The 12,201-nt window shown below is 36.1% G+C and overlaps 1 protein-coding gene across 1 annotated transcript; it reads left to right on the top strand.

Moving 5' to 3' along the window:
• The first annotated feature begins 4,999 nt into the window (after positions 1–4,999).
• On the top strand, positions 5,000–10,959 carry LOC149832026 (glycine--tRNA ligase, mitochondrial 1-like). Its single transcript, XM_090012333.1, has 8 exons — positions 5,000–5,519; positions 7,630–8,012; positions 8,129–8,246; positions 8,564–8,758; positions 8,897–9,121; positions 9,759–9,818; positions 9,915–9,995; positions 10,108–10,959. The coding sequence occupies exons 1-8, from the start codon at positions 5,136–5,138 to the stop codon at positions 10,741–10,743; spliced, it is 2,082 nt and encodes a 693-aa protein (XP_089868459.1). The 5' UTR covers positions 5,000–5,135; the 3' UTR covers positions 10,744–10,959.
• Positions 10,960–12,201: the final 1,242 nt, after the last annotated feature.

Genomic DNA, 12,201 nt, shown 5'->3' with positions numbered 1-12,201 from the left:
AATGGTGACTTCGAGAAGTCAATGTTCTATCTCAAGAAATGAGTCTGTTACAGAAGTTCTGTAACCAATCTCAGTTTTTATTAGAATTAAATTAGAAAATGAACATAAAAATTTATAAAAATTGACTGAGACAAACTAGTCACATAATGGAAGAAAACCTTTTTTAGAGATCTTGAAAATGATTTTTTATTAGGGAGAGCTAATCTAAACAATATGAGATAAGATCTAAGCAATGCTTAATGATGTAAGACAATAGGGTTCTAATTTTTTATCTAAATGAAATAGAAATGTTCATAAAAGTGACTAAAAATTTGCAGAGGTAAACTAGACATGTAGAGAAATAAAATCTATTTTACAAATTTAAAAAGTGATCTCTCATTAGAGAGATCTGATCCAAGCAAGTTGGCTCAAAATCTGAGCAAAGCCTGACAAAGAAAAATGATAAGGTTCTGGTTTTTTATCCAAATGAAAATAAAAATTTATAAAAATTGGCATGTATAAACAAGACATTCTAAGAAAGAAATGATTTTTTATAGATCTAAAAAATGATCTCTCATTGGGAAGATATGACTGCAACAAGTCAATCTTGGATTTGAGCAATGCCTGAGGTTGTAAACAGATAAAGTCTCAGTTTTAAATAAAAATAAAATAAAAATCTCTCATAAAAATTGCTGAAAATTTTCAGGGATGATCTACACATGCAGGTGAAACAAATCCTTTTTACAGATCTAAAAAACGATATCTCATTAGAGAGATATAACTCTAACAAAATGAACTAAAATCTGAGCAATTAAAATGACATAGAGTAACAAAATTATGGTTTTCAATTAAAATCATGTATGAAATAACCATAAAAATTGCTAAAAATGAACATGAATAAACTAAATTCAATTTTAGAGATACCACTTTTTACGGATCAGAGAGATCATCTTCGGTTAAAGAGAAATCACTCCAGCAAGTCGGTCCTGATTCTGGACATCATTGTAATGATGCAAAAAGCATGCATCAAATCTCAATTTTTTTAGTGGATGCACAGATCCCAAAAAATCATGAAAATTTCACAGATTCAAGTGAATACAGTCATGAATTGCCCATAAAAAAATTATATTGAAAATTCAAGGAAAAACATTTGAAATTAAGATGATAAAATGAGGCTAGAATTAAAAATGCATGTAGAGTAGAGAAGAGACTGAATGCATGTAATTAATCAAAGCATAGAATGAAAAATGAAACATAGATGCATATTTTTAAATTTTAGAAGAAAGAAAACAGTAAAATATCATCAAATGCAGAATTAACAAAGTAGAAATTGAAAGAAAAGCGACATATATTGATTTGATATTGCCAATTGAAGAGGAATTTGATCTATGAAAGATCAAATTCCATCTTCTTGATGGCCTTTGATAAAAATGAAAATTACAAAGTTTAAACCAACCAAAGCAAAGGAGAAAATGAAATTAGAAGAAAGAAAATACCTTGAAGAGGAGGAGGAGAAGGTTAGACCTCCTTGGGTTTGGTGTCACTTAAGAGAGAATGAGAGAGAGAGAGAGAGAACTCCAACTTGAGAAATCGCCTCTCCCCTAGGGGGTCTATTTCTAGGGCAAGTTAGGGGCATTTTGGGCATGCCCATAATGCAAATTGGTTAGGCTTAGGGCTGATGTGACAAGGCCTCTAGAAGGCCATTGCCACATGGCACCTTGAGAGGCCACAAGGGGGGGCGCCCCCATGTGGGTATTTTTTAATTTTCAAAGAGGGCAATGTTGGGTTTTTAAAATTAGGGTGACACATGGCATCACTTTGCAAGTGATGCCCATGTGTGTTTTTAAAAAACAAAGGGGATTTTTAAAAGTGAGTTTTAAAAACCAAGGTTTTTAACAAAGAAAAGAGGGTTTTAAAATAAAATGGATTTTAAAATTACAAAATGCCAAGTGGCGCCCCCTTTAGAAAATATATTTTTTCTTTTTGATTTTCAAAACTAAAAATGAAAGATTTGAAAATAAAAAGAAAATAAAATGGTGAAAAATAAAGGGGGATTGACAATTAAAAATAATGGATCTCAATTGGATATGAGATCTATTTTAATTTTTTTTTTTAAATCCAAAATGAATTAAAAATTGGATCCAGATTAATTTTTAAAAAATTTTGTAAAAATGATAAATTTGGATTTGAAATTCGAGAATTGATTTTGAAAATTGAATAAAGATTGGGTTTTAAATTTGGATCTAGATCTGGATCTAAAATTTTAAATAAAGTGGATTTGGATCTCGATTGAAGGTAAGAATGAAAGAAAATTGGTTTGAAACGATGTTCAAACCCTCGATATGAATTTATGAAATGAATTGAAACAAAAAATCCAGGCTCATGATAAAATTTAAATTTGGATCTTGGATTTAGATATTAGATCAAGCTTGAAAATAGAGTTAGATCTTGGATCTAGATCAGAATCCAAGAAATAAAATTGGATCTCAAATGTCAGATGAATCAGAGTTCGAATTCAGAAATTGATTCAATTATCTTTCTGAATGGATCAGAAGGTGGATCCAGATGGAAATGGATCTGGAATGCTTAATTGGATCCTAAATATCCAATGAGATATTTTGGGTTTAAAAAGGTAAATTGGACTCTGGATTTGGATAATAGAATGAATTGGATAAAGAATCCAGGTCCAGAGTGGCAAATGGACATCAGATCCAATATCTGAATTAAAATATGAATTGGATCTTGGATATTGATAAAATATCAGATAAAGGAATTGATCCGAGTTTGAATTAGGACTTATCCTAGTTTGAAAAATGATAGAAATGATGTTTTGAGTAAATTATTATGTTTTTGGTTTTTGCCCTATAGGGGTAGAAAACACGGTAATGAACTGGTTTGAACTGGATGAAATTGGAGTGAACTGAATTGAAAGTCAATTATACTAAGATGAACTAAATTTGAAGTTAAAACACTAGCTCAATCGACTGGGGTTAGCTCAATTTGGACTGAATTGAGCTCAAACGAGCTAAAATGAAGGTTCGAGAATGCGAAAAGTGACTTAAAACTAAAACCAGACCATTCAAACTCTTGATGAACTCAAATTAAACTCATAAGGATAAGATCTACTGGATTTGACTGACTTGTAAACAATTTGACTAAAATTCAAGCTAAAAATGAGCTCATTTTGCCTGAAATGAACTAAATTTAGTTGAAATGAATTGACACTGCTCATCGTGAGCTCAATGAAACTAGAAATGATAGATATTCTAACTTCTTTGAACTTAAGATGAGTTTGACTAAGTCTGACTGACGAAAGGGCTAAGAGTGACTCAGGGATAAAATGATAATTTTATTAACAAAATGAGAGTAAACCGACCTTTAAACTGGGATAAACGTAAGGATGAGACTCTACATCGTCCTGCAGGAGGTTGACATATGTGAAAGAGGATGTCCAAAATGGACTTAAAAAATTTAAAGTATTTACATGTGGGGCCCTATTTCCCCCGTCCACTGCCATCCTTAACAGAGATGATTGAGATTCCGTGAATCCACCATCGTCACTCGCAACCAATATTCTCAAATCAAAGCCTAAATGATGTTAACAAGTCCCACTTACCAGATAAGCTAACCCCTTATGGGCAAGAGCTATCCTAAAAAATGACTTTTTGTCAGCCAAACAAGCCCCAAACCTGGGCTACAAGAAAGCATTTTCACTAAATTATTTTTAAAATTAACATTTTTTATATTGTTACGCAGAGAAACCACCCCAATAATACCTAGTAGTGGTGGCTCAGAATGTGTTCTGAAAGAGTAGAACTTCAAGAGCTAATCCCTCGCTCCCAAGGAGTCACCAAGCTTTGGCTTGTTGGGGTGAACCTCGTGGAACTTGAACCTAGACCCCAGCCTAGCAGACTAGGCCCCATCCCTCAAAATTAACATTTAAAAACTTGGTATTTTTAGAAAAAAAATCATTTAAACCTTGCTTAATTTTAGTCAAGAAAGTGGGTGCAACATAAACGTAACAACGTCAGACCACATGGATTCATTCAAGTGCCTCCAAATGGGATCTATCTGGGAAACAAAGACTAATATAATTCAAAAATTGGATAGGTCCAAACTTGGGGATGCCCAAAATGATTCGAGTAGACAAAAAGTAGGTTAGCTTCAAACCTAAGCACCTTATTTCTCAACGTTGTTAAATTTGGCTCACTAAGTGTATCGGTTTGAAAAGAATCAAACCGTTTTCGAATTGAACCATTTCAAATATTGATTTTTATTCAATTTTACACCACATATTTCTGAAATAGGATCGCTTTTGAATTGGACCATTTCAAACAATATATATGTTTTTTTTTTGATAGATAAGTTCGGGTTAGATAAACCCCTACGTTCCCACCAGTCTATAGGGGTCAATGGGTCGAGTTTACCCAGACTCAACCCGAACCAAACCATATGGGGTTAGGGTATGGTGATAAATAAGAAGACCTGATTAAGACTTGAGTCCAGACTTGAAGATCTGATTAATACATGGACCCGAGTATAGTTTGTAAAATTTTATACGATACTCGGGCTCAACCTGAGTTCCGATTAAGACTCATAATTTTTTAATATAAAAATAATAAAAAATATTGTTTTACCATGTATGACCCTGGTCAGGTTCATATAGCTTTTATCGGATCTAAGTATGGTTTCTCTTATGGTGGGTCTCATTAAACTCGGGTCTGGACTCGATACTATACTTGAGAACTGGGGTCAGGTCTGGTTCTACCTGGGTCCGAACCAAACCCAACCCATTGACACCTCCCTACCAGTCACGCGTATGAAATGGGAAAATATATTTTTTTTTGTTTAGAAAACGGAAAAATATCTCCAAGAAAATAATCCAGACCAGGCGAAATATCTAGAAAAAGAAAAGAAAATCCGGAGATGCCAAAAAACATGAATTTGGAAGATCCCAATTCGCCCCCTTATCCAACTCCACCACTCAAAATTTCACCGGCCCCCCTCCCATGCTACAATATTTCCGACCCTACTTTTCCTGTCATCACCATCATCTCTTCCTCCCTCACCTCAGAAACCCTAACCCTAACCCTAAACCCTTCTTCCTCCGCCTCCTCCCTCCCTCCCTCCGCTCATTTTACGGTAAGATTCCGTCCATGGATTCTACCGTCGACTCCCTCCGGAGGGCCGTGGCCGAGAAGCAGGCGGCGGTGGAGAAGCAGGGCGAGCTCGTCCGCGCGATGAAGGCAGACTCCGGCGCGTCGAAGACGGGAATTGATGCTGCCATAGAGTCCCTCAAGGATCTCAAGTCGGAGGTCTCTGCCCTCTCCGCCGAGCTCCAGGCGAAGCTCGCCGTCGATGCGAGCAGCAACGACGGGAGCATCAGCAGGGAGGCGTTCCGGGAGAAGGCGGTGAACACGCTCGAGAGGAGGCTCTTCTACATCCCATCGTTCAAGATCTACCGGGGCGTCGCCGGCCTCTACGATTATGGGCCTCCCGGTTGCGCCATCAAGTCGAACGTCCTTGCCTTCTGGCGGCAGGTGATTGAAATGTGCCTCCTTTTTCATATTCTTTTGTGCCTTCTATTTCTTTTGGACGGGGAAGTTGAATTTGTGTCGTTTAGAGTTTAGAGTTCTGAATTCCAGTTTGTACTTTAATGGTTTGGAATCGATTAAAGATTGCATTTCAGTTTGGAATTTCTCGATTTCTAGTTGATAAGCTTCTGGAATTCTGCTTGCTTTCGTTTGTTTCCTTTGCAATTCCGGTTTTCTTATCTCATCATTCAGTGCTAAAATGTAGATTTCATCATTATCAACAGGCATTGTCCCATCTTCCTAAAGAACAGCTAAAAGTAAATGTAAATGAGAGGGGGGTAAACTTTTTTGTGCTGATCTTAATTATTTGTTCCTTATTAGAAGATATGAGGCACTCGTGTTGCACAAGCTCTGTTTTCGACTAATTTATAGAAAATATTTAAGGCTAACGAAAAATTGGATCTTTTATAGATGATTGTTTAAGTAAATCAAAATCCTAACAGGTTCATGAAAGTATAGTAGCAAGCAGTTGTTTGATGTGAAGAGGAACATGAGTAGTGAAAACTGATTGTGTTTTTCTTTTGGCGTATTTGTTTCTTTGGTTGTTCATTTTGTAAAATATGATCCTTATAGCCTCTTTGTAATGAGCTCTTCATTATACGGTTGCATGGAGGTTAGACTTATTGTCAAATTTTTTTTACACTGTTTTGCTAACGGTGCCATGTTTTCCCTGGGGCCATGTTGCATATTTGTAGAACTGATGGCTTCTGCAATTGCAAAGTAATTGTTCAAGAGGTTGTGTAGATAAGTTTTTCCCTAGCCCTCTCTTGTCCATGCTACTGGTGATTCTCTTGGAGAGATTGATGTGGACTATGATATGATATTGTTTGTGTTTTCAGTGGTACTGCCATAGTTGAGGCTTGCCATGGTGTTTTTGAGCTGCTACTGATTCAGAATCAGTATCTGAACTCAAAATTTGAGGTTGTTGTTAATATGATAAGCATGAATTTCAAAACTTACTTTTAATCTATATAACAATTACCAGCGTTATTTTGAAATATCATAGTTTTATCTTGACATTTTCAAAAGCCATACATTTCCAAAATTGCAACACCTATTCTGAATGAATCACATTTTTACTAATGCGATAAAATCACTTTATATTTTTATATGTTTATATTTTTTAATTACAATTTTATATGTAATTCATTTTTTTGAATTTTTTTGTTTACATCGACATTTGCCTGAGATTCTCCCAAAAATTAACATTTTTTGATTTGTCACAAGATTTTCCTTGTTGAGATTTTTGGGAACAAATATTTTGATATTAAGTTCATGATTCCAACAAAAAATTTGCCCCAAACCCCTTATTTCACCTGAATGTTCTTTCATTAGTGACAGATTATTCCATGAACCACGCTGTTTGGTCTATAAATCCTCAAATTGGAGTACCTTGTATCCTGTAGATATTATTGAGATCTTAAAAGATGCATCTTGTGCTTATTTCCAATACCCAGGTGGAAATTTGCAGATCCTTGAATTTGGCAGATCCATTTGTATTTGAATTCATCATCTCACAGCTATATGTTCCACTAACTTGTTCATATTTGGTGGCCTTCGTCCAAGTACTGGCAATTGTATAAGAGATTAACTATACTTTATTGCCAAAATGCAACTTGATTTTTCTAAAATTTTAAGGACCACAAATGACTGCTTTGTCTTGCATGATCAGTGGTATTAGAAATTTCTGCTGTGGATATCCCAGTGTTTTGCTTTTTTTAGGGAGTGACTGCAACTAATTTGAATAAGCACTGCTATTCATCACAGAATTTTTTTCTCTAGGTGTGTATGAAGATTTAGATGCCTTGCATATTACTGCAACTGGTTTTAGATTCACAAACCATCAGAATACAATGAGCCTTTACATATTTGCTTCCTTACTCCAATAAGGAAGCCTTCAATGATACATAGTTTTAGTTGTAAAGGCATTTGATGATAGTGAACATTTTCCCTCCTAGCTTTAATGGTGCTGTCTGTGATGAGAACATGCTGGTTTGGTTTTCATTTCTTCATTCTTTGTTAGTTGCTGGTTTGTTTGACTATACACTTTATGCAGCATTTCGTATTGGAGGAGAATATGTTGGAGGTGGACTGCCCTTGTGTCACACCTGAAATTGTCTTAAAGGCTTCAGGTCATGTGGATAAATTCACAGATCTCATGGTCAAGGATGAGAAGACTGGAACATGCTACAGGGCAGACCACTTGCTCAAGGATTTCTGTAAGGAGAAACTTGAGAAGGATCCCATGTTACCAGTTGAGAAGGCAGAGGAATTGAAACATGTGCTTGCAGTTCTTGATGACCTATCTGCTGAAGAACTTGGTGCAAAACTCAAGGAATATGGCATAACTGCTCCTGATACAAAGAATCCTATCTCTGACCCATACCCTTTCAATTTGATGTTTTCAACATCTATTGGCCCATCGGGCTTAAGTCCAGGGTAGGAGCATTTGTTTCTAAACAAAACTCCACACACAGTATACTATCTTTGCTGCCTTCTCATTTCCTATTCATTTTTATCTGCGCTCAAGGGACATGTATCATATTTGATTACAGGTATATGCGGCCAGAAACTGCACAAGGCATCTTTGTGAACTTCAAGGACTTGTATTATTACAACGGGAACAAACTCCCCTTTGCTGCTGCACAGATTGGCCAGGCTTTTAGAAATGAGGTTACTTTTATGTGCTTTGGTTTCTTACATTCCGACTGCCATGCCATCCCCACCACTCCATCCTCCCTCCTTCCCTCTTGTAGCTATTATATTAGAGATATCTCTGATGATCATAGCTGCTGCTGGTATAGTGTTTGGCTTCTCTGTCCTTTTCTTGTGAATTTTTTTGTGTTGGATATAAACTAGTTTCTAAGCAATGATGAACCACCTGCATGATTGTGTATTTTCACGTGCTTCTGTTTTATAAGAGCTGTTGATATGCATGATAATTGATAAAATATGGTAAATATTATCTACTGCACATGTTGTGCATCCAGATTTCTCCTCGGCAAGGACTTCTCAGAGTTCGTGAGTTCACTTTAGCTGAGATTGAGCATTTTGTGGATCCAAACAATAAATCACACCCAAAGTTTAAGGATGTTGCTGATTTGGAGTTCTTGATGTATCCAAGAGAAGAACAAATGTCTGCAAAGCCATCCAAAAGGATTCGCCTTGGTGATGCAGTCTCAAAGGTTGGCTACTTTTTCTATTTCTTCATCACACAATCCACTAACTGTTTTGCATATTTTGCTTTTTGTTTTATGGTTGATGACAGTTGAAATGGTTCTTTATGGTTAATGGACTCTAATGATCAGTGTGTTTGTTAACAGGGAACCATTAATAACGAGACTCTGGGCTACTTTATTGGAAGGACTTACCTCTTTCTAACATCACTGGGTATCAACAAAGATCGCTTGCGCTTCCGTCAGCATTTACCTAATGAGATGGCCCACTATGCTGCAGATTGTTGGGATGCAGAGATTGAGTGCTCCTATGGCTGGATTGAATGTGTCGGTATTGCTGATAGGTCTGCATATGATCTGAATGCACACATGGTAATAATTTGAGAACTTTTGATTCATAACTACAGACATATTTTTCACTTTCCAACTTTATATGGTCTGTATGATGGGTATTGTTGACTGAGCTGTCTCTTTTGTATATCTTGATTCTATTTGATGCACCTGAATTCCCTTTGTTCTTCCCTACTCACCCATTACTGAGTTTTATTTATTCTTTTATGTTCAATTATTTATTTATGGCAATTTGTTCTCATCTTTGCATCAAAACGATCCAAATATCTGACTGATTCCTTTCATGGAACACAAAATTGGAAATAACTCATAATTTGCATCTCACATATTGTTTGAAAATGACCCTAGCTTTAGTAAGAGTTGAGTTTGTTTTATTTTGTTATGTTACACATTTAAGCTTATTTTTATTTTTTTATATTGTTCCAAAACATATTATGAACATTTCATCTTTATGTATCTATGCCCGCTGTTACTAATGCTCAAAGACTAACTTTTTCTCTATGTTCTTTCAATGAGACACTGCATTTGTTGTGTTATATTCTTGATGTGATTTGTACCAATTTTCTCCGTGAGGGCTGTTCTCTTATTTGCATAAGCACAGATTCTTGATCATTTATTGGTTTCGTGTACCATGACAAGAATACTATGTTTGCAACAGGAAAAAAGTGGTGTTCCGTTGGTTGCCCAAGAAAAATATCCAGAACCACGAGAAGTTGAGGTAACACACACACTCTCTCTCTCTGCATGTGTGGGCATGCATGCATCTCTCAATTGTATGCTTGACATTGGGTGACACATGGTTTTGCAATCGCAGAAACTGATTATTAGTCCTGCAAAGAAAGAACTTGGCATTGCATTCAAGGGTGATCAGAAAAAAATCGCTGAAGCTCTGGAGGTGAGTTCTATGATTCCCCTTATCTGCAAACAGCATCCAAGTTTTCTGGGATTAATAACTGTACTGTCAAGCGTCTATGGATATTGAGGTTTGTGGGTACTTTATTGGGCAGGCCATGAATGAAAAGGAAGCTATGGAAATGAAAGCTAATTTAGAATCAACAGGGGAGGTTGAGTTCCATGTATGCACTCTTGGCAAGGCCGTAACAATCTCCAAAAAGATGGTATCAATTTCGAAAGAGATCAAGAAAGAGCACCAAAGGGTATTTACACCATCAGTGATCGAACCCTCTTTCGGTATTGGAAGGATTATCTACTGTCTCTTCGAACATTCTTTCTACACAAGACCAAGCAAAGCTGGTGATGAGCAATTGAACGTTTTCAGTTTTCCTCCACTAGTTGCACCCATCAAGTGTACAGTTTTTCCCCTGATTCAGAACCAGCAGTATGACAACGTAGCAAAACAGATATCCAAATCACTGACTGCATCTGGGATATCACATAAGATAGATATAACTGGTACATCCATTGGTAAGCGATACGCAAGAACTGATGAGCTTGGTGTTCCCTTTGCCATCACTGTTGATTCCACAACCTCTGTGACAATCCGGGAGAGGGATAGTAAATATCAGATCCGTGTCTCTCTCAAGGAGGTCGCATCAGTGATGAAGGAGGTGACAGATGGGCAGAGCACCTGGGCTGACATTCTTTGGAGGTATCCCACTCATTCTTCATCAACAGCTGAGTAAGTTGTGAACGGATGCTTTCTAAACAGCTCGTTGATGATGGACAGTGAAAAGGTTAAACTTCTGGGAGTGTTGGGCTTTTCCTGTCCCTGCAGACAGTTTTGGGCTTTCTAAGAATTTTAGATACATTTTCAGAATTTTGGAAGGCTTTATGTGGAGTAAATCTTGAATATTGGATATGTCATTTTGATAAACTGCAGCAAGAGGGCAATTACTAAATTGAAATGAGTAAAAGATTTTTCTTCCCCAGAGGAAGAGCATGATGGATGATGCATTTAGATGCCAAAAAGAAGTTAATACGTGATTTTTACCAACAATGTCTTCTCAATAATAATTGAATTATGATTTTGAATCATATGCACGATTGTGATATCTGGCCATGCAACATGTTACCTCAAGTAAGATCTTTAGACTACTGAAGATAGAAAGATGAAAGGTGAAACTTACCCAGGTCATCTAGATGTTTGCTGAGGACAAAATTTTCTTCAAATACCAATAACTAGCAAGACGCCAATAAGTTTTTAGCAGAGGGAATTGCACAGATTTAGCAACTGCATCAAGGAGGTCTTGGCATTTACAACAAGCCTTGCAAATGAGGACTTAATCTCATTCCCATTGATGAGCGAATAATTGAATATTTTACATAAATCCTGAACCACACATGATTAATTACAAACAATTATAGATGAAATTAATATTTATTTATTATTTAAAGCAATGAAAATCAGAAACAATATAGATTTTACCTATAAAATTTATTGAGTTCATATCCAACTTTACATATAAACAATTTGATTAGGTTCACATTTTTCCAAGACAGGTTAACTATATAGATTTTATCATATTGGGATTTGAAAAAGACCAGCTCATTTCTGACCACTGATATACTGGGGTACACTTAAGTAGATTAAATGGGTTGGGTTCGTCAAAACGAATCTTAAGTTGACAAGCTACCTAACTAGCTTGTAGATGTTTCAAATAATGCATTGGGTACATTAAATCCAGGTTCCAGTCAACATAAAACTTGAATCCCACTGTCGTGTTTGAATAATCCATATTAAATCAGCATTTATCTGTTTGACTCCTATATCTATTATATCTGCATTGGGTCAGATCCAGTGAAACCACACATATACACACATAAATATATATATTAAAAGATGTTAGCTGCTAACCACTTTTCCAGCTAACTGCCATGCAAACGGGGCTTTGGAAGGGAGTTTCCATGTTTTCCTTAAATCTGACTTTACAGATGCATTCTCTATGCTTTATTTTATAGGAATATACTCGTGGATCATCCGATTCTGATATGCCAGTATGTTTTTATAAGATTTAAAAAATCAACGGTATAAGATTTTCTTAAATATTCAAGGCTTCAAAAATCATGTTTTTCATAAAAAACATGATCCAATTGTACTTTCCTAGTAAATTGACCCTGCCGAACATATCTGCATGGTCAAT

This window comes from Nuphar pumila, chromosome 7 (genome assembly GCF_984573655.1).
Source record: "Nuphar pumila chromosome 7, dmNupPumi1.hap1.1, whole genome shotgun sequence".
NCBI lineage: Eukaryota > Viridiplantae > Streptophyta > Magnoliopsida > Nymphaeales > Nymphaeaceae > Nuphar > Nuphar pumila.
The sequence above is the reverse complement of the archived record's forward strand: the minus strand, read 5'-3'. Positions and strand labels throughout refer to the sequence as shown.